Below are 23,476 nucleotides of genomic sequence, written 5' to 3' on the forward strand. Positions count from 1 at the left end.
CCCACCACCGGGAGGCTGTAGTGGTTCAGGGTCGAAACAGCCAGTGAACGGTGGATGCCACCTGATGACATTGATTCCTCCTGGCCAAGGCTACATTCACTCAGGGTGAATGAAAGAGAAGCATCTTCGGATGTATATGTATCGTTATGTGCGGGGATCACAATTGACCATTTTGTTAAGAGTCCATGGCATCATGAATGAAACTCCTGGAACACATCAAGTGCAAATCTGTTTGTATTTGGGTCTTCTTTGGCTCTTTAAATAGGATTATGCTCCAAACCATACAGCCAAATGGACATAGAAATGGTTCACCAGAGATATAATCTGACTCTTTTCATGGCCATAACAAAGTCCCCAGGAAATGACTTCAAGGGGAGGTGAAGATAAAAGTGTATGAAAAAAATGCATGAGATTCTGAAAGGACGAAGATAGAAGGTTACCTGCATGTGTCAGCCTTGTGAAATGTTATTGGAGAAAACAAAGCACCATCCTGTTAGTAAAAAATGATTCTACTGAGTATTACCAACATAGGTGTCGATAGTTACTGACTAAACTGTTTAGATGTGAGAATGTGCTACAGCAATTATGTATGAATATATCTAGAGGCTTTTCTTCTAATCCAGCTTCTATACATGCAGGCTGCACTGAAAGGCTTTCTTTAACATTTAATATTATACGTTCATTTGAGTATCAAATGATTAAACAAGGTCAAAATGATTGCAGCTTATATTGCTTTGTCTGATCTAATAATAAAATCATCAATCCTGACAGAAATAACATTAAATGATTACTGCTAGCTGGTTTATATAATAATATAGGGGATTTATGATGCTGCATTTTTCGGTTAAGATGCAGGGGAATCTAAAGCGGAGCTCTCATTCACAGTGTTGGCTGGTATAAAGAGGAATGGGAACATTTTGTATCGACCCCCTGAATAGCTCAGTATCGATGAGAGGATGGATTTCAGGAAGTGACCTTGTGATTTAAACAAGCTCCAGAGCTCAGCTCATTTTCCCACAGAGCGTATCACTGGAATCAGGTTCATTCTGAAGTCCTGCTGTTGGTTTTCTGCCTTTGAGAAGTAAACAGGGTTCAGTGAAGCCACAGGAAGCTCTGATGTCATTCTGAGACAATGATAGGGAGCAATTTAGTTATGGGTGTGTAAACATATTAACTGTGACTAACTGAGAGTTGAAGACATTTCATACATAGACAATGATTGGAATGTGCTGAGAAATCATAGAGAAGGGTCTGTTCAATTAAATGAAAAACACATTTTCATACAAGTGAAAACAAGTGGGGAAAAAAAGAGTAATAACTAATAGATTGCTGGAATAAAATGACAGGAAAAGAAGACCTGTGACATTAGGATAAGAGGAAAGGCCAGTCACATACAAATTATATATTCTGAAATACTAATATACTTTATATATACTAATATAGTATATACTTTATATATACTAATATATAAAGTGCGACTATAGGATGTTTAACGACAACACCTAAATTCATTTTTTATTTATAGTAAAGTCTAAAATTCTGGCAAAATAAAACAGGATCATATTATAAATATAACAGAGCAAAGAAGATACATAACATTTACTGGAGAATATTTATAAGATACATAGAAATAATCAATGTATTAAATGGGTACAAATAAAAGCTTTGCAAAAGAAATTTTTTAAAGCAGTCTAATTTTTCTTTTATTATTTTTATAATTCTTTTATTATTTTTAGATTTCTTTAAATCCTCTCTCATATCATATAAGGATCATAAACAGAATTGAAACAGTTTATAAATAAGGGTTTATATGAAGAGAAAAAAATATCTCAATTCCATTTTAGTTCAAACAACATAAACATAAATATTTCTTCCTCCTTTAAATACATTTTTTAAAAAGAGTTAATATATGGTATCAATTTATATTTTTAAGGAAATAATTAATGTTATTAAAGGAAGAATTTTACAGATTCTGGATCAGCTGTTAAAATCATACCACAGCGCCATCTTGTGGCGTTTAGCGAATCAACATGAATACTTGAGCGCCTATTTAAAGGCTTCCTGTCGACTGTCGGAGTGAGGACGCCTCGCGATCTGATTGGATGTTTGGAGACGGCTGGGTCGTTAGCGAGCCAATCAGAGCGCCCTGCCTCCTGTTAACAGGGCTTCTTGTTCTGGATGCCCTCTGCTCTGTGTCATCTGCGTATTTCTGTTATTTATAGATGAAGATGCTGAGAGGAGCATGGCAGAAAAGGAAGGTGAAAGAGAGGAGACAATAAAGAGAGAAGGATAAGGTTCAGGATTTATAATGGCTATAAGTCTAGCCTTAATGAGTTCTCAGAGACAAAGAGGTAAAGAGCTTATTGATCAAACAGTCTCCAGCTGGAGTCATTACACTTGGTTTTGTTTTTGAGTGAGAAAACAGGAGTGGAGATAAAGGAGATGGAGAATGGTAGCTGGGGAGGGTCAAATTCAAGGCTGGGGGTGTATGATGAAGCCCTCCCTTTCTTTCATTTTAAAAGCCTGAATATGGTAAATACCAATGACAAAGATACAGAAATTTATAAGGAAGTAAGCTCTACATTTCGCACTTATTTGGTTTTCTTGTAATCTGGTATTGAAACTTTATTAAATTTACATGAATTAATCCACTTATCATAAGAAAAAATGTTAGAATAAAGTTAGGAATAGAAGCTCTAAAAATCATTATAGATATTTTCTTTTAAACAAACTGTCCAAAATATATTCATTTATTAACCATAAATTAGCAAAAAATTATATAATTTGGCACAAAAAAGCAACTGCTGTTATTTACTATTATATCTTATCAGTTCTTACTGGGGAAAATCAGAAAGAATAAGTAGAAATTAGGTTTGCCAAGTACTGTAAAAGGTTTGCCTACTTGCAGATATGTTTTATTTTTATTTTGCTGTGAGAATTTTTCAATCCAGTACCAGTTTCTTTTGACAGCTGATAATAATTACAAAAAAATAACATCAATTGAAAACTGCATTTTGTGTTGAATCAGGTTATATATTTGACATATATTCTGTTTTAAAGCTAAAACATTTAAATGACTAAAAGTAAAAATGACAAGATAGATTGATTAACATCATATCAGGTGAATAAAAAAATAAAAATACCTTTATCATGTATCTAAAATCATTCTGTTTCAGTACGCTTCAACTTTTATAGTTTGTTACTTCACTTGTTTAAAAAATAAAATATATCTTAAATTTCTCTGATGTATCATCTGGATTTAAATGTTTTTTTAAAGATGCAGATTACAGTGAAGTCTTAGTGCTTTAAACCATCCAAATGCTTCTTAACATCCTGCAACGTTATCTGGAACTTTCTCTAATAAAGTTGGAAAACCTTTCACTTTCTTGTAAGTGACGATGAGTTACTTTATTACTACTTTATGACGGCTAATCCAAGTCATAATTAACCATAATAGCCATAAAAATATCTTATGAGTTCTAAAAAAAGAAGCAGTTATATCACATAGAGACCCACATGAATCACACAATTTCATTCTATTTATTGTAATTATACTACTTCAATATGTCACCTATATGCAGCCCTGCTTCTCATGTCATTCAAGTCAATACAAACAGTTAATGAATTAGCAAAATATCAGAGGAAACTATCAGATTTCATTACATCTTTGTTTCCATTCAGTTTGGAGTTGGAGTTAATGCGTTTCATTTTAACAGGCAGATCTTCAGTCCAATAAAGATCAAAATGAGCACCAATCTGCCTGAAACAATATTATAGACAACTGGTTTTATTCACATATTTAAATTGACTGCTAATTGTGAACGATTATGATCGGAATAGCTTTTTTACAATCATACCTGCCTGTAAGACGAGACTGTAAACTAAACAGTGCTTAAAGGAAAGATCAAAATGGTTTATAGCCTTTTATGATCACATTGGCTTAATTTGATTCTTCTAGGGCAATCTTAAAGAAACGGTTACATGCATACACAACATAAGGCTTTAGGTCCATATTTGTAGAAAAGGTGTTTGGTAGGCAGCCCTGGAAGTAACGGCTGTAGACTACAATTGACTTAATGATATATCTGCAATGCCTGGACAGAACCAAGAGACCCAATAATTCAACAGACACAAGTAGAGAGAGTTTAAAAATGTTGATTAAAAGGTAAATTGCTGTTGCAGGAAATGAACCGACTGGAACCCCTGTGGGGTGGAGAACAGGGTTAGTAGCCAAAAGTGACTCAGTGGTGTTGAAGGTGCTCTGAATGAAAGCCACCAACCATAACATTTCATCCCAGTGGCCAGGCTCGGACTGGGAACGATTTTCCATCCACACCGGCCCACATATGGACACTTATTAACACGGACACAACTTTGACTGACCCAACCTGGCAATAATGGACCTAAGACGGGAAAGGTTAGCCTTTAGATGAAAACCCCATCATGCACCGCGGCATATTTTTGCAAAATATTCTAACATAAATTAGCCAAATATAAGAGGAACTTCGTAGTTTGGTGTAAAGAAAGAATTTTAGTTTTATTATAATTTAGTTTGTTGCAAAGATTTTACAGTTTAAAGAAATAGGATTTTAGAGTTTGAAGAAATAGAAAATTAAACCATATGCCAACCGTCACAAGAATGTACATGACAAAGAAGGGGTATATATATTGCATGCATCATTTGTCAATTAGCATTGTATTACTGCTTGAGCTCCTTGAGTTATTTACTGTCACAGGTAGGTGCCTTGGCCGGAGAGTAAGTGTTTGGGCCGTTATGATTTAAGGAGGGCCGGCCCTCGCAAGCTGAAATTAGGACATGCCCACCCTGCAAATGCCCAGTATCACAGATTACCAGTCCGAGCCTGCCAGTGGCTATGGGCTAAGGTTAGATGGGCAGTCATAGTTAGTGTGAAAGTAATGCACAGAGAAGCAGTCCACAGGGCAGAGGTTTCCAGAGGGGATGAACAAGAGGGAAATCTGGAATCCAGATGAGAGAATCTGTAACGCTTACTGGCCACAGGTTTCCAGAGAGAGAAGCAGAAGGGAGTTCCAGGCTTGGGTCATAAACGATTGACAGAACAATCCAGACAGGGACAGAAAAAAAACAGACTTGGTTGTGAGGCAAGGAAGGAGGTCGATGTCCAGAGATCGAGAAGCTATCGGGTGTATCCGACAGGGACGAGGCAGGCAGGAGAAAAAAGGAACCAGACAGGCCAATTTCAGGAGGTCAAAACAAGTATTGCTGGATGGTCTACTTACAAGAACGGCTTTCGAATATCTGGCAGTTGCCTACTGGAAGCCATGTTTGCTTGTTTTTCAGGATTCAGTTTTTTACTCAGCACTTTTTTGTTACAAATCGCAGTTCACATGCTGGCCTTACCTCTTCTGGATGGTACAAAAAAAAGATTTTTTTTTGGCATCATTAATAGAGAAATATTAACATTTTATTACAAAACACACAAAAAGCTAATTTCTATTGTGTTTCTTAAATATCAGTGTTTATAAAAGTAGTTTGATTGGCTGTACCATCACCATTTATATAAATTTCCAATGTTTTATTTAATATATCAATCTAACGTAGTGTAAAACTGTCACGCTAAAGCAACATCTTGCACAGAGTTCAACAGATTCTATTGATAAAACTTCGAGGTGTAGTCTTCACAATAAACAGCCCCACCAAGGCAATCTACTGACATGACTGTTCAATAAAAGGGACAGACTAGACAGGAATATTGTTAAATAGAGAAGCAGCCAGTGGTGTGTCTGGAGCATGGGGGGGTCTGTCAACAGGATAATTACTAGTCATGTCTGGTTACTTTGGGCTGAGAGAGTAAAATCATCTAAAATTCTGTTCTCATAGCTCATGCAAGCTTACTATGCCTTAACATCGGCCCTAAACCCTCAATCCCTCAATCACTACATAGAGCGGGGACTGAATAGTGGACTTTATAGCAAACTCAGTTAACTGACCGTTCGGACAGACGTTCACTGCTTTTTGCCCCCTGTTGGGCACATAACTCCTCCTCCACTGCGCGGTGGCTGCGTCATCTTTGTTATTAGTCGGGTAGCGACAGCCTACAACAGCCGCTGTGACAGGAAATCCCATAATGCTTTGCGAGGAGAGCTCTCCGCGCAAAGCGTTCTAGGATATATCTGCCTCTTCTGAGGCCTTTCTTTTCATTTCATACACTTCGTAGAAACTTTTTATCTTATGACCCTCGGACATTTTCAAAGAAAGGTGAGAAAGGTGACCTTCAATGACTGTCTAGCTCACCACAGATATACAACTTAAAGCTCGCATTCGCAGCAAAAGATAGGTAACGGGACGTGCACATAAAACAGCCTAACGTAATAAAAACGAACAAATAAAAGATCGTCCTCTATACTTTTAGCATGGATCGTATTATAAGTAGTATTTTATTAGTCTGTGTAGGATATAGATTTCATTTTGGCCTAAATTGCCACAGTTACAGTCGAATGTAACGGTAATCTCTACAGCCAGTAGTTTGTCAGCTCTAGGCTGCCGTAGCGCAAAGATGTCTGCCTCCATAAATGCGATATCTGCTCCTAAGCAATTATAATGGCAATTTCTAAGGCAACTCAAACATAAAGGTTGAGAATTTCAATTCATAGTTGATGATAAATAAGATACTAATGCAAAAAAAATATCTTCTATCTCTCAGTAAACCCCTATAATTATTACATACTGCAGCTTTAACATAAAAAATATATACTTTCAGTATTTTTTTTATTTAAGTAGTACTAATAGTAATCTCATATAATGGTGAAGGGACTGTGTCAGTCTAAGTACTGTGTAGGATATAGATTTCATTTTGGCCTAACTTGCCACAGTTACTATCGAATATAACGGTAATCTCTACGGCCACTAGTTTGCCAGCTCTGGGCTGCCGTAGGGCAAAGATGTCTGCCTCCATAAATGCGAGATCTGCTCCTATGCAATTATAAATGGCAATTTCTATAGCAACGCAAACATAAAGTTTGTGAATTTCAGTTCATAGTCGATAATAGATAACATACACATGTATAAAATATCTCCTTTCTGTCAGTTAACCTCTATAATTATTACACACTGCAGCTTTAACGTCAAATAGATATACTTTCAGTATTTTTCAGTAGATTCTTTTTATACAGTAGTACTAATAGGGATCTCATATAATGGTAAAGGGACTGTGGTATCTATTTCTTTTATGTTTTATGAACTACATCTCCCATGACATCTGCTATGCAGCGCAGCTTACGTACATGACGGACGGTGGGTCGGGTCTGTGTTTACTTCCGGACTCCGATTTAGACTTCGCTCAGAAGGCAGCAGCTCCAGTGGAGGCTCGGTCTGGCAGGCTGTACGGTAACCATACAAGGCTTTATGACAGAGGTTACCGGGCTGTCCAGCAAACATCCAGACGGTCAGCTCCCACGGCACGCGGGACTCTGCTCATCCAGGCGGACGCACACCGCCGCTTCCCTTTGCTGCTCTCCCGTTACCAGCTAACCAGACTGACCCCACCAACGTTTCATGATCCGGAGGCTAGCAGCAGATCAAAACAAGGACAATCGCTCCAAGTTTCAGCGACGATCCGCGTTTGAGCAACCAGGGGGTCGAGCAGCCTGAAGAGACACCGGAGAGAGAGAGAGCGGAGTCCGGAGCCAGGCGGCAAGAGCTAGCCAGGGGTGGTGGCTGGATAAACTAGAGGGGGTTGCCTGCAGCTCCTGGTGGATTTATTCGCTGCCAGCTAACGTTAGCTCAGCTAGCTCCCAGCAGCACCATGGATTGGTTAATGGGGTGAGTACAGACAGCTGATAGCTGCGCAGTAGCTGGGACCCAAACGCTCGTTTCGGTCGCGACTCAGCAGGTGCACTGTGGCTGGAAATGCTCCATTTCACCTCCGTCCTGTCTGGGAGCGGCTAGCATGTTGCCCAGTTTAGGCTAACTCCCTAGCAAAGCTGGTAGAACCATCTGGTCCAGAAGCTGAGGACACCCAGCAACAGACAGGCGATGGTTTGGGTCTCCTTGGCCTCTAAAATAACAGGTTGGCATGGCCTAGAACTGGTGGCAATATTTCTATATTAAGTCCTGAATAAAGGGTTAATAACGGGCTCCTGTTTATTAACGGTTAGTTAATTCCCAATGCAAGGTGCCTCTTGTTAGCGAGCATGATAACTAACAGCATTGTACTGAACTCTTCCCTTTCTTTATTCTTCTTATTGGGGTTTTGTGCAGGTTATGGTTCTGGCTTTCAAACTGCCTGCTTATTATTAAGTATTATTTATTCATTATCACCAAGTATGCAATAGTTGCAGATAAAAAACTGACCAGTTTATCTGAATTATATATATATTTTTTGCACAATACCATGTGTTTAGTTTATTAAAATGACTGAAGTTGCAGCATTTTCAGGGGGATTATTAGCATGTGAAATACTGAAATCCAAAAATCATAAAAAAAAAAACTTAAATCCAACAATGTTCTTTAGACACTATGTTAAACACTGAAATTTAGACACTACTTCCTATTTTTAGTGGACTCAGAAATTGGTCAGTTTAGAAATGCATGTGGTAGCGACCATTAATTATAATAATTAATAATAATTGAACTTTATTGATCTCTCATTATAGAAATTTACCTCTGCGTTTAACCCATCCCCTTTGGGAGCAGTGGGCCGCCATTGTGTGGCCCCCGGGGAGCAGTGTGGAGTTAGGGGTCTTGCTCAGGGACCCAGAGTGCAGGCTTTGGGGATCAAACCGAATACTTGCAACCTTCTCAGAGCACAAGCGCACTGCTCTAACCGACTCCGTCAACATATAGCTGGAAGTGTAAATGAATGAACTGTTTAGGACTTTTTCTAAAAACAAACCACTCATTTTAGGCTCAGAGCTGGTTATGTCAGGCCCAAACTGCAGCAGTAAGCTGCGGTTACTTTATCAACAACCACAAATAGCATGTTTGGTATGTTGACTTGGTGTTATCATTAGATGTTTTTACAGTTGAAACGTGCATTAACAAATATTCTTTGTTTTTTTTCTAAGGGGATGGTGAAGCTAGTTGCGCAATCAACCATCTGATTATGGCAAAAACAGCCACAGCCCTTATAGTTAACAAACCCAGTCTCCCAGTAAAAGATGTTAATATATAATATGATGTAATCACTTTGTTTGCATTTCCGGTCCCCCATGACATTACTGAGCTGATGGATGGATTGTTATTGATTACTGTATTATTACAGAGTTCAGTACCTTTACTCTCCGTTATTTTTCTCAGTGCTTTTTCTAGAGGCGTTATTAGGGGTCTTTATCATGTTGGAATAGGAAGGGGATCATGCTCTGCTTCATGGTAACAAAGTAACTGTTGACCTTCATGGTTCCTTTAATGGATTATAGCTCACCACAGTCTGCACCACTAAAGCAGCCTCAAACTATGGCACTTCCACCACCGTACCTTACTGCAGGCAAGCACACTTGTTTTTAGACTATCTTCTGGGTACAGCAACACACACCTGGCATCATCTTAACCAAAAAAAAGGTTTTGTTTCATCAGACCAATAAACATGATTCAGTAGTTAATGTCTGTTAGCTTTCAGAAAGCTGTTTGCAGGATTCAGAAAAGGCTTCATTCTTATACCAATGAGTCGCATGACATCTGGGAGAGGAAATGGCTAATCGCTTAGACTTTGGACATTTTTTGGGCCGTACTCACTTTTAGTTTTCAGAGGTTTTATTTTTAGTTAGTCTGTCTTTTTTTTTTTTTTTTTATCAAATTCGCTGTATGCTTGAGATTTTCCTTTTGTTCTCCTTCCTGCTTCCTGTATTTTTCTAGCTTACCCGTCACAATACATTGCAAAGATCAAGTGCGACAATTGCCCAGAAAATGCTTATTTGGAGAGCCATTAATGAAGGCACGCTATTATAGAAATCATTGTTGCAGATGACACATAGCTGAAGTTGGTGATGCTGATTTGTAGTTTTATTTTTAGCTGCGGTTTGTCCGAGTCATGAGTTTGAGTCGAAGCACATGATCCCTACTGGATAGGGCTGCCTCAGCGGGCCACCTGTACATAAAGTTCAAAGCGCTGGTTGCTGTATGCAGGATTAACCTCTGACATTAGTGCAAGTGGCAGAGCAGCCTCCTACAACATAGAAGCCCAGAGCCATTAATTCCCAATATGCTCGGCTGCATTTACATAATATATTTGCTATGCAAACCTGTAAAGGTCTAGACTGTATGTCTGCTCTCGTAAGTAGCGGAAGGGTTATCCTAGTGCACAGTTCAAGGTGCATTTGAAGCTTCCTGTGAGAGCTTTATTTCCCCTACAGAAGCTTAAATATGAAACTCGCTGATCTTATATGCCTTTGTTTCGTTGCACGTAAGTGTGTGGTGGCTTAGATGTGTGCTTTTTTTTTCTTTTTTTTTTTTTTACAGGCTATCAGGTAAGCTGTCTACAACACATTAAAAGTAGATCAGGGTTGAGGAAGGGTGGAGGCCGGTTGTCAGGGGTGTTTCTTCACGCCATGACAGTTTGGCTGAGAGATAACAGCCCAGTCTGTCTAACCTGTAATAAAATACTAGTGTTGTCAGCCATGTCTGCCTGCCTTCATGCATTTTCAACTTAAAGCTATGTCTAGGTGGTGGATGTTTGTGCGTTTATTGTATATGCTTGGGTAAGAAAACAGTAAGTCGATTAATAGGACTTAATGTAGTCCATCTATGCTGACATGTATTCTATAGTTCAGAAAAAAATCCCAGATATGTATGTTCCTTGAGGTGACACTGGTTTTCCTGTCATGTTTGTGCAATGATTTGCATGAGGTCTGTCAGTTCCCTCTGCAATTTTGTAACGCAAGTATTGGGTTCTGAACTCTTGTTCCATTTTTCATTAAAAAAACAAACATTCCTCTCCCTAATTTGACAAGTTGTTCTAAGGTGAGGACAGTAGAGTACCTGCCTGTTTGTCGGGATTTTTTATCAGTCTTCAGAGGGCCGTCATCCCTTTTCTATGATGCAACAACCCCAAAATGTCAGCATCATTCTTTATATACTGTAGGAGGAGAAAAATGTGAATCATGCTTATGTAATAGAGGGCATACTATCACGTCTTTATGTTTAAATCACTCCTATAAAAAGACAATAAACCAGATGTTTACATGCAAAACAAACAGATGTGTATCTGGTTATTGAAAGAAACAGGGAGTGAAAGGAGATGATTTGGTGAGGCCTCTGCAGGATAGGACAATGATAAGGGAGACAGAAAGTGAGATGGATGAGGGAGAGAATCTATGATCTAAAAACAGAAAATTCATTTCCCCCCCGATGGATAGATGGGGGAAAAGGAAGAATAGAGGGATAGGTTATTAATGCTTCTGATTTTATGGTTGATTGGAAAGGAAAAGGGATTAGGCTAGTCGAAACACTCAAGGGAAATGCTAAAAAAATCTACCAATAGACTTAAAATGTAAGGTTTTTCTTTCTCCCTCTTTATTAATTTTCTGCCAACACATGATCAGGTTTTTATCTGTGTTTGTCCTGATTTGCTGAGTCCTGGATGCAGTTGGCTTTGTTATCTGAGAGAGCATTATTTTTTTCCAAAGCTGTATGACCTCATCTGTCCGCTTTCAGAGTCAGACAGGATGTTAAATCATTGGGGAGATGCGCAAAGCCTAAATGTGTCTTTTCCTGCTGGGTAAAGTCGGCCGACTTTGATAGATGTTTAATCTCCCGGTTATTGAGTGATGGGCTGCTAATGCTGAATGAAGAGCGAGGCACTGCAAGGGAAGTGGTGCGCTGCCGTATGCTGCCTGAGCCGACTAGATGCACACGTGGCTCGTCACCTGTGACCCTGTGGAGTATTAGAAAACAGCATTTGTTTTGAGTCAGGGGGCAAAGCAAATTAAAGAGAAGCTTCCGTTTCCCGGTCCCTTCTACTTGGTGGATGTGAAACATCTATAAATGGCTAATGTCCCATCTCTGGGTTTGGGAGGATTTATCGTCTAAGCAATAATTTAGAATTAGTGGTGTTAAAAATGAAAAAAATTATTAATATTTTGATTAAATGTGGTTGCTAAGGGATGTTTAGTGATATAAATCATACTTATACTTCTTTATGTACCGGTAATTGGTGTCCTGAAAAGGCCCGATTTAAATGTGTATATTTTTTTCAAGAGTAGTGTTTGTGATTGTGGGGCTCTGGTTGATGTGCATGCATTCACAGCGACACAGTTGGCTAAGAAAGACTTTAAGGAATAAATAAAGGGTGCTTTTACCATCAAATTTGATCGCTGTCGTCTCAGTAGTACCACACAATATCTGACTCGAGATCCTCCAACTGACAGGTTTTTCACAAACTATATGCGCAAATAAGCAGGTCATGTGTTCAAAAACACAATTTCTGCAGCTGTTTCTCTGAAATTCGTTGCCGAGAACACTGTCCACATTTTCTATCACCACTGCGATTTCTACCATTAACTTTAAATTTTACACTTAGCGGTACCATCATCTGCATGACTGGGCCGTTGTTTCACAACCTTCAAACTTCCTAAAGAAGAACAGCCTGAAAAAAATATATCTATAAATATGTGTTAATATGGGAGCAATTGTCAGTATATTTTACTTTCTGGATTATGGCTACAACTCACTATTATTTTGCTAATCCCTTATTCTGCTGATTATTTTTTTCAATCGATTGATTCATACTCTGATTGAAAAAAGGTTCCTTAAAGAAGAGATTTTACAGAATAAAATGGAAACTAAAGCTTTTTCATTTCAGGAGTTCTGGATAGAGCATGTTGACATACGAAAAGAGGAATTTTTCCATCTTAAATGCAAAATATTTTGGATATTAAGATTTTTTTTTTTTTTTTACAATTTTTTGTTTAATTACTCCTCTAAGTGGGTTGCTCTTTCACCTAAAGGTTTTGTTGTAGAGTCCCTGTTTTCCAGTTAAGAATTAATCAATTACTAAACTAGTTGACGATTATTTCATTTCAATAGTTGATTAATCCGATTAATAGTTCCAGCCCTACTCTGAATGTATATAATTCATATCTGTTAGCTGTTTCATGTTAACATTTGTAAGGAAAAAAAAAAAGACGTATTGATGCATTTGGCTATAATGTTTTTATATTTTTGCTGGATCTCTTTTAGGAAATCTTTCATATTCCTTGAAAGCTAGAAATTATTTCTTAAATGTTACTGAAAATATGATAACAGCTAGTGATAGATACAGTGTTTTTACCTAAGACCAATATAGGCTTAACTTCCTCTGAAGCAAGGTAACATCCGACTGCCTGATCTTCTGTTTCACCACTGTGACTAACATTCTAAGCAGGAGTGTAGTTTTAGTGTCTTGCAGCAGATTTTTACCTATTAAAAAGCGTTGATAAAGGAGATATCTTTCCACTACCAAACTTTCCCCCATGTCGCTTTTTTTCAGCTACCTGAGCCATCTTCCCATGTGGTTTTAGCCTGAGCCATATGACTGTGCGGTAACACCTTGTGGGATGGAGCCATCGGTTTCATTATAAGTCGAAAACCTGCAGGATAGTGACCGTTTTGTGTATTTCTCACTCATTTGTGCACCGCTGACTCTGTCCCCATGCAACCCAACTACCTTATCATATTTCCTTTACACCAACAAATGTATACTTCACCGTTACATGCTGTCGTTCTTAGCCAAGGTATCTTTTTCTGCTGCTCACAAACCTCGGATGCGGTGCTGATAATAGGTTCTGACACACAGTCAGACATCTGTTTAAAGCAGTCACCTGCCCCAGATAGAAACTAAGCAGCAGCCAGCTTGGTGTGAATTACTTTGACTGTGGAAAATTTTGGCTTTTCATATCAGGTATAGTTTGTTGATATGTCTTTATTGTGTGCTAAGCAGTTCTATATACAGGTCTGCTGTGTACACTATGTCATATCAGGACTTCTGCTTCTTCTTCTTCCAAGGAACAGGGCGGCCTTTGTCTCTCTGCTCGGTTAGAAATAATTTAGTGCCAGACGCTGAAGTAGCTTTACAGCCACAAACCCCCGAGCAACCCTGGCCAAGACTTTTAAACCATCTTAACATAATCACATCTTCAATAACAGTAATGCTGTGTTGGTTTACAGATTTCCAGCCCACCATTTGTGTTAGCAACTCAGTGTTGTGTGACACACTGGGTTTTTTCCAGCGCCAAACACTGAGCTAAATGCCACCACGGTTCGCATCACTTGTTTGGCAAAGTGTCACCCTATGAGTGACAGTGTTATTCATGCACAGTTTTAAGTTCCCTGTCTTTGAGTCTGGAGGAGACCTGTCTGTCCTGGTATCCAGCAGGGTGTCTCTTTGCTATTTGAAGTGTTTTTGACCTTAGTAAATATGTATTTTTCATTTTTGAAGTGTTTATGCAGTTCTAAAGGGGTTTCTTAAGCTTTGATTTGCCACTGCTACCAAACCCTGTTATTAAACATGAGGAATTTGCCCATACCGATGCTTGAAAGAGCTTTGCAGTTATACACTACATTTCATCAGTAGTATATCAACATTAGACCAATGATAAGATTCTGACGGCTTATTTTTAAAGGTATATTCAACATGAGGCACACCACCAGTCTCCAACATTCTCCTGCTGATGATTTTTGAAGTTTCAGGGTAATTACTAGCATACTGGCTAATTTTATATGTTTTGCTCTTTATTTTTTTCAGTGCATTTCCGGTCAACCGTGTGACATGTTTGAAGGTCAGAAATGTCAACATTGAGTGTTTAGGTTGTAATTTTCTCCCTTATTATTTAAGAAACCACATTATTAATCTGTAAGGCAAGCTCAATTACTGTAGGGTTTTGGAATAGAGATTAGTTAGGGACTTAGGTCAAAGGTCCCTGCAGATGATTTTCTATGATTGAACTTTTTTTTGTTGCTGGCGGTTTGTTCTCTTAAGTTTTACCATTTGTTTTTGTCCAGCACCTATCGATGGGATTTAAAAAATCTTTCTACCCCTTTTCTATTGTTAAATGTTCAAATGTTTAATCAATTCTGCTGGGTTGCATAATGTAGGGATACACCAAACTGTCATCAAGGGCTCCAAATCAAACAATTTTCACTTAAATCAGTTTTAGTTTTCTTCAGATTAACTGATCAGATACTGAAAGATTTATGTTTGTTTATCTACAGCAGTAAAGTTTACAAAGAAGTAAAGTTTACTGTAGCTTGGTATAAATCAGTAAAAGTCTTTTCTGTCTGTGTTTATTTTTCCCTCATTTGACTGCAAAGATAAGTTAATCTTATTTTATATGAGGATACCTTTTCTGTTAGGCTCTGGTTTGTTTATTCCTCTTAAATGGAGCTCCAACACACGCTTTTCATTGACTCCCTGACTCATTTTGCTTCTGCCTCTTCATCTTTCTCTCCATTTAATTCTCGCCCTCTTTCCCCCTCCGTCCCTGTTGAGACACTGATGTGCAGAGACGTTTGCGTGCCTTGCTTCTGCCTGTGCTGGACGGTTCAGCTGTACAGACCTAGGGAGCACTGTACAGGCCCAGGGTAGCCTCAGTCCTATATGATAACACATAGGAACTGAGATTTATCTCCAAACCAAGATGTCACTCATCGATACTCTCCGGTATCATTGTCCAATTTTTTTGGTTTTGTTTGCTTTTAGTGTTAGGAAACGTTACATCACTAGTTTTTTCCTTTTTATTTTTTTTAGAGTGAAGGAAACTTACCAGAAAAGCTGAGCTATCATAGTTCAGAGGCGTTCAGGTTTCACAGAAACGCGACACCCTGCGAGTTGTTAAACTGGTAACATCTGCGCCATTCAGAGAGAGTCTCCAATTCTTTATCAAAGTTGGATTCTTTAATTTATATATTGAAATCAGATGTTCAGATTGACTGTGTAAACACTGTTTTTTTAAACCCTGTATGACTTTAAATCAGACAGAATTTCCCTCTTTCAGATCCAATTTGTTTTCTATAATAATACCTATTGAAGTCTTCAAAGTCAGGAGATTAATTACCTTCATTTAGTCTCTTCCGATTCTCCCTGTTAAACTGTGTGACTGAGCCCAAACATCTGGACCACGCCTATTCTTCTCATAGGAGTTTGCTGGATGTTTGGCCCATTCCTCTTGGCAAAAGTAATGTAGCTGAAACACAATTTAAGCTTTGATTACGAATGTTGAGTGTTGAATGGCCTTTGGGAAGGATGATGATGAGGCTTGTGGTGAATAAAGAAGTCTACAGTCAGTTTTTGGTTTATTCGAGTCACAGACACATTTAGTGATGAGCAGTATTGGGTAATGTGTATTACTATCCAAACAGTTTAATGTTATATTCAGATTTTGTACACTCATGTTGTGATTATGTTAAATTTACCATATATGGCGGCCCAGGTCTAAAACACTGACTTTGTTGTTCTAAGGCCACTTGTTTAAAGAAGATGCTGCATCTACTTAAAGCTTCCACCATCACCACCATCCTTCCTCATGTTGCCATCTATTGTGCAAAGTGCACTAATTTCTCCAGAAGTAAAGAAGCCCTATAAATTGATGCTTTCACCTCCTTTTGAGTTGGACGGTTCCTTCAGGATTACAAGTTATTCTACTATTATAATTATAATTAAAAACTATTATTCTTTAGGGCAAAATACTTCCCTTTTACAACAGTTTCATTAGAACAAACAACAGTTCTTCAAAAAAGTCAGTGTTTCTGCTTTACTGGGACGGAGAATTCATTTCATTGGAGAGCAGTCTGATGGCTTGACTTTTTTCCGCTGTCTAGTGCCGTGTAATTGCTTAAAAAGATCAGTGGAAATTATTCTCATGGTTATATCTGATCTGTAAAGGTCCAGCATTCCCTCCATGATGTTTTTTTGGTTTCTCTTTGTCACAACAGTTTGTGGCCTGTCAGAAGCTTACAAAGCTGACTTCATCTGGGGTTTCCCATGAGTATGTTTATAAATCACTATCACTAACCGACATTAAAAAATGTTTGTGCCTGTGGGGAAAACTGGTTATCTGTTTATATACAGTGTAAATATGAAGTTGTTTTTTTTTTTTTTCGATGTTGAGCCGTCATCCTGCTGCTGTCCTGGCTTGAACCAGCCCATGTCATAATAAAGTCTGACTGGGCTCTGGAGTCACTAAGTGGAATCATTGAAAGCTTGGAGACACAATACAGTATCATAGTGTGTGTTCAACAGACATCAACATCCACCATTAGGAAATAAAGGCTCCATTGAATGCATCTTTGAGCGGGCAAACAGCCTGGAGACGAGAACGCTCACGCAGACACACACACACACACACCGGCTCTCCTCGGCAAGTACTACTGAATGCTCCTGGTTTTCTCAAACAGTGCCACACCTTCCTTCCTCTGAGGCAGGAACACGGAGAAGCTCAGGAGCAAATCTGATACCACAATGACTCTGCAGTTTGCCTTTCACTGAATATGCATAAGTGGATAAGAGAGGACTCTAAATGGATGCATTGAGAGCTTTCATGAGCATTTGATAAGGAGTCAGTTGCTAGGTGTGCTGCTTTTATCCGCCTTCTTTGGGAGTTTAGTTGAGTGGAAGGAAACGTTTAAAGGTTTCATTGCAGAATAAGCTTTGATAGGATTATGCAACGGAATATACCAAAGAATGGAGACATTGCAGATAAGATTAAGCTCTGTACCTGGACCTGCATGTGCTTGTGAGGCTGCCTCACCTACTCTGATGAGTCTTGAACGGGCTACTGTATGTTTTAAGATGACATCACATTTCTAAGCTTTAGCCAGAGGCCTTTAAGATGGAAGCTGTGGTAACATGTCAGGCACAGATCGGTGCTTCTCTGGTTTGAAGTATCCAAAACTCTCTTTACTTCTGAGACCCCTTGGATGTTGGGTAGCATGGCATTATTCTGTCTAATTCCTGGTGGAGTGACTGTGCTGGTCTGTCCGTCTACTTGGCTAGAGTGCAGCAGCATGCTGTGACTGTTTGTGCTTTCGGAACGTTCCGGGCAGCCTTGCCCAGCACACATTACTGGCATTACTAACAAATAGAGAGAAATAAAGGAAAAGGGAGGGACATTTACAATGAATAAATTGCTCTTTTTACACACTACCTCTCTAAATCCTTTACATAGGTTGGGTCAGATCACTTTCCTTCATAAACGTGCAGTCTGTCTGTGGCCAGCTTTACCATGATTGCACTGCTGTCTCCAAAAGAACCGTGATCAGTGCCACAGGCCTCCCGCTCTATCCAAGTATCGTGGTGGGTCGCTGCCGTTTGCTAGAACTGTCCTCAGATCAGCGTCATTAAGCTGAGCCTGGCTGTAGCAGGATTTAACTGTGCTGTCTGTCCACCTACAGCATGTCCTGCTGCCGATTTAATGTTTTGTTTTTTCCACCCATTTGTAATCTTTCCAATAACAGTTGTGTATGACCTGCTATTTGATTTCTGTTTATAACTTCCTAAAATTGGCATCAGTCTGAGCTTTCTAACAAATCTGATGAACAGACGCACACATTTTCTGTAACCATAAACACAGTTAGAATAAAGGCCAGTTTATACTTCTGACGCATAGCGCCTGTAACCATCAAATCTGTCTCTGTGTGTGACCACACCCCCCGCGCAGAGGCTCTGCAACTGTAGTCGCTCACCTCAAAAAAATCCTGACTACATGTTAGACGGTCGCAAACCTGCGCAGACCTCAAACGGAAGTGCGCAGACAAAAAGCAGCTGTGAGTGGTCCTTGGTATGCCTTTCCGGCTGTCTGTGTGGTTGTCCTTCTCGATTCGGTGCCGGGGGCCATTTTTAAAAACCGATGAGTAATAACAGCAATGGATAACCACTACGAAAGGTTGATCAAGCAGGTTCAGAAGTACAACCACTTGTACGATGCCTTAGACATGTTTTGGAAAATAAACACTCCTGCCGGCGCCGCCGAAGAAGTTCTCATGACCATCCGTGGAAGTTCTTGAATAGGCTCCCTCTTTCCCCCTTGCACTTTTGCGGGAAACTGCTGTACGTCCCTAGAAACTCCACACCAATAAGGTGTACCATGCTTGATTTCAAACAAACAGGTTCTTGGTAGAACCGATGGAATTAATTTGGTACCAATGATTGTTCAGCAGCAATTCCTTGGAGAGCATGCATTGCTGCTTCTGCCTTATCTTATTAAATTTTTTTTTTTTTTTTTTTGGTTTCTTATTAGAAATTTCTTTTTGTTTAATAGAGGCCAGCCTGTTCAGCTACTTGCTACTCGCTTTCCCCACCTTATTTCCGAAGCAAGCATACTTTTCCAACGCAAAAGCCGAGGAACATTTTTTCTTTCTAATTTTTGCATCACACTGCAGAACCTTTGACTTTACACATTTTCACATCTCGACAACGGAACACAGTGTTGACAGGAATCAAACCAAAGGAACTGACATCATGCTGCGGCTTCCTTGACCTGATCTAAAAATAAAAAGTGTTACATGAAGAGGAGATGTTTTAGCAGGAAAAATGAAAAGACCTTTGGAAATACGCAATGAAAGGGGTTATGAAAAGAAGAGGGCATGAAAGAGAGAAATTACATTTAAGTAGAGGCAATATTGAGATAGTGAGATATTGGGATAAATGAAGGGGATCCAGGTAGATTTGATACAGCAGGGGCTCAGGCTGACATATAGAAAGAAAGGCAGCCTATGATGTCATATTTATCACGGTTTGTAAATTTTAGCCTCATCTGTAAAAACTTGAAGAAGGAAAGTTCTCATTCTGCCAGTATGACTTAAAATGTCTGAGGCTGAAGGAGGAAGCATTTATTAATACTTTGTTTTCTTTTTTCTTCCTCCCCCAATGTGCAAGCTGAGTAGAGCCGGTGGGCTACTGCTGATGGTGCGAGCCAGCTCCATTTGTCCTTGGAGGCTGAGGCTAGGCTGCTAGGCTGGTCTGAGCTATAATTGGATTAGAGATTTCTATGTTGCAAGAGGAAAGGCAAGCCGAATCCTCACACACTCTTTAAAAGCCTCAGGGAGCCAAGTTCATCTCAGTACTTCTTCCTGTACTCCTCCTTTCCACAAGGATAATCTCCCCCCCATTCTCTCATCTCTTCCTGTTTTAGCGTATTTTGATTCAGCAATGTTACTCCTCTTCCACCCAAAAATGTAAATTTTTGAAAATCATTCCTCTTTTTTTTTCTTTTAGCAGTCTGATGTCCTTGAGCCTGACATCCCATTGTTAATGGGATCAGAGTGGAGAAGAGAAAAGGAAGGAATAAAATAATGTTTTTATTTATGATAGCTAAAGTAGGAAGAGCTATTCCTAAGCCTTTAAGAGTGAACTTCCTGTTGAGCAGCCTAAGCAGGAAGTAGAAGGTATTGTGTTTGCCGCTGTTCATTCTGCAAAGCCTCCTTATTCCTTTTATAGATTCAAATTTTCTTTGCAGAATAACTGCTCTAATATGTTAAGTTTTGAGGCTTAATATCTGGCAGTAAGCTGTGACATAAACACATCAGTATAGACTTACTGAAAATGTTAAAGATATATATATAGGTTTTAAGAAGTTACCGCTTTGATATCTGATTTTATGTCTACAATATCCTGCACTTGAAAATGCTGTCAAAAATGCCAGAGACTGTTAAATTTAATAGGTTAATGCCCCTCCCCAACCTGTTGTTGCAAGCTAGCTGGCTGAAAGGCTACCACACCTTCAACGTTATTGCAAAAAAGAGAAAGTTTAGCATCTGAACAATAGTTTATTTATAGTTAAAAGAACACGACTGCTCTCTTCCAGCAAAGAGGGCAATTAAACTGTTTGTTAGTCATTTTAACAAAACGTCCATTCATTCGTTCGTCCATCCTCTCCGGCTTATTCTGTCAGGGTCACAGTGGGGGCAGTGCCTACCTCTGGTGGTCTATGGGTTGAGAGACACATACTCAATTGAGAGATACCTATTAACCTAGCAGTCCTGTTTTTAGACCATGGGAGGAAACTAGAATACCTGGAGAGAACACACCCACGCCACGGAGAACATGCAAACTCGGTGCTGATACACCCCGGGCCTGGAATCAAACCCGGAACCTTCTTGCTACAAGGCCACAGGGCTATAAACTGCACCACGGTGCCAAAAAACACCCAGTCATGCCCAATTGTTATTCTTGTCTCCTTTAGTATGAAGCCGAATGACTCGTGTAGGAACATTTTCTGTAAAATATTCCCTTGAAACTTCTACAAAATTCTGCATATTTAATCTTCAATAGCTCGATTTCATGTATCAGAATAATATTATTAGGGAGGAACAAGAATTAATATTAAGTTATATATTTTGTTTACACTAAATGGTGCATTTTTATGTTATCAGACTCTCTGTGTGTTATTGCTATTTGAATAAGAGGATTTTCCCTTCTCTGATTGGCTGTGCCTTTTATTTTTATATCAGTGTTTTTTTGCAACATTGCAGGGATTTTTGTCAGCAACTAAACTGCATCAGAGAGTTGGTGAAAGGACAGGCTGAACCTCTGACCACCAGCACCCTCATATGTCACATGTGTTTGATGACAGCCCTGCCCTCATGGCCTGTGCATCTCCACCGCAGCATGTGGGTAGAGATAGCGAGGAAGGAGGGCGTTGCCCCCAATTTTGGATGATTTTAAAACCAATTCACATTCACAAACATTCATATCCACAAACCTCCTGTATAATTAGGCCAACCTGCTCCATCTATCAACACAGAAAAATTATCTCAGCCAGAGATCCAGATTTATTTGGCATTGATTTGATCTCCGTCTTGGCAGGTATCACTTAGTCCTGGACGGGGTTCAGCACGCGCAGAGCTCTGTGGGATGAACTGCGTGAGGTTGTGAGACTGTTGGAAGCATTCTTCACATCTAAAAAAGGATGTGGAAAAGGGAGGGAGGGAAAGGTTAGACTTGGAATGAAGGCAAAGGGGAGAGAACCGAGAAGGAAGCGGCATGTAGGGCTGTCTTATTTCCTCTGCTGGGTTTGGGTCACCGTATGAGCGGTCCTCCATGAGCAAGGCACACAAAAACATGACACAACAAGATGCAAACATCATGGAGCTTTTGACCCTTTTAGGGCCTCTGATGTCGGCTTGAGGAAATGTGTGTTTCGACACAGATAAGTCTGATCAAGTAACAGCTTACAGTTCCCCCCCACCTACACTGATAGAACTGCAGTGTCTCGCTAAATTATTTAGTCAGTTTATGGTTTTGTCACATTTCACCCCACAGACTCAGTAGATCTTATGTGATAGACTAAAACTAAACGATTCATAATAAACTTAAATCAAAGAATATGTTTACAGTTTTTATAGATGATGTATTTCATTCAGTCCCTCTGAGTCTGAGCTTTGTTGGAACATCTGGAAATGAAAGCTTTGCTTGTTTAGGAGTTGATATATTCCCTCTCTTCTTTTAAAATGAGCTCAATCTCACATGGGACAGATTGAATCTCCCAGCATCAAATTTTATCTAACCTTTGCCTAAAGAAAAGTATCCCCAAAACATGATTCTGCCGTTACCATGTTTGATAAGTGGGATGGTGGCTGGTTTTCCTTCCCGGCCATAGCACACTCCTTCGTGCATTTTTAGCTTTGTGTGATTTCTTATAGTTTTTGGGTTTTTTAAGTTGAACTTTTCACCTTAAAAAGAACTTACATCTGCAGCTCTGCTCACCCAGAATTTATGCTTTTTTTTTTTTTTACTTTTTGTTGTCTTTTCAGATGATGAGCAGAAATCTGAGATCAACAACATGGGGTGCTCTTTTTCTTTTAACCAAGCCTTGCTTTGAGCTTCCTAAAATTAATCTACATCTTTCCTAATTTTCCTAAGTTTTGGAACAATTAAAGCTGATTATTTTTTTTTTTTTATTTGTTGAAAATAAAATCACTTGTATGAAGTCCCTTCTTTTTAACAACCATGTTATTTTTCATTGATCCTTCCCTAAAATCCATGTAAAATGTCTTTGTTGGTATTGTGCTGGAGAGAAAATGTTGAAGCGGTATGAATAATGATGCAAAGCTTTGCAGCATGCTGTGCAGCATTATAATCAAAAGGCTGGCACGGACAGCGCTACTGGACGTGGTGTCAGAATCCTTTTCTGCTCTTGCCCTTTGTTTCAGAGTTGGAAACCCGTTTAAAGTGACCTTTATAGAAGCCTTAATCACCAGCGGCCTCTGAGCTGGGTGGCACGTGATAACTGCTAACACTGATCCAACACCCTGTGAGCAAACAGAGCAAGATTTGCAGGCTTGTCAGCCTAACAACGACTGGCTGTAAACACAGGGTATTATGAGTTTGGGCATATCAGGTGGGGGAGGATTGATTGGCAGCACATTTTTCCACCCTGTAGTCCATGAAGCCTTTCAGTAATAGACATAGATATAAGACTATGTAATAGTCTTTTTGTTTTAGATTACACCCTCTGTAGCCTCTTTAGCTTTTCTGTCTTCTTTACTTTGATGCTTTTCATCCTTTCTCATGTTTTTTTCTCTTTAAAG

General features: G+C 39.2%; 1 protein-coding gene across 1 annotated transcript in view; it reads left to right on the forward strand.

Annotated features, from left to right (window-relative positions):
- The first annotated feature begins 7,296 nt into the window (after positions 1-7,296).
- The window catches only part of mob2a (MOB kinase activator 2a), a 64,954-nt gene continuing 48,774 nt past the window's right edge, over positions 7,297-23,476 (forward strand). Inside the window, exon 1 of the mRNA XM_038305501.1 lies at positions 7,297-7,801. Coding sequence (XP_038161429.1) covers positions 7,785-7,801 — 17 coding nt within the window. The 5' untranslated portion in view covers positions 7,297-7,784. The remainder of the gene's footprint in view (positions 7,802-23,476) is intronic.

The sequence above is a fragment of the Cyprinodon tularosa genome, unplaced genomic scaffold (assembly GCF_016077235.1).
Source record: "Cyprinodon tularosa strain WSP-4 unplaced genomic scaffold, ASM1607723v1 ctg56, whole genome shotgun sequence".
Lineage (NCBI taxonomy): Eukaryota > Metazoa > Chordata > Actinopteri > Cyprinodontiformes > Cyprinodontidae > Cyprinodon > Cyprinodon tularosa.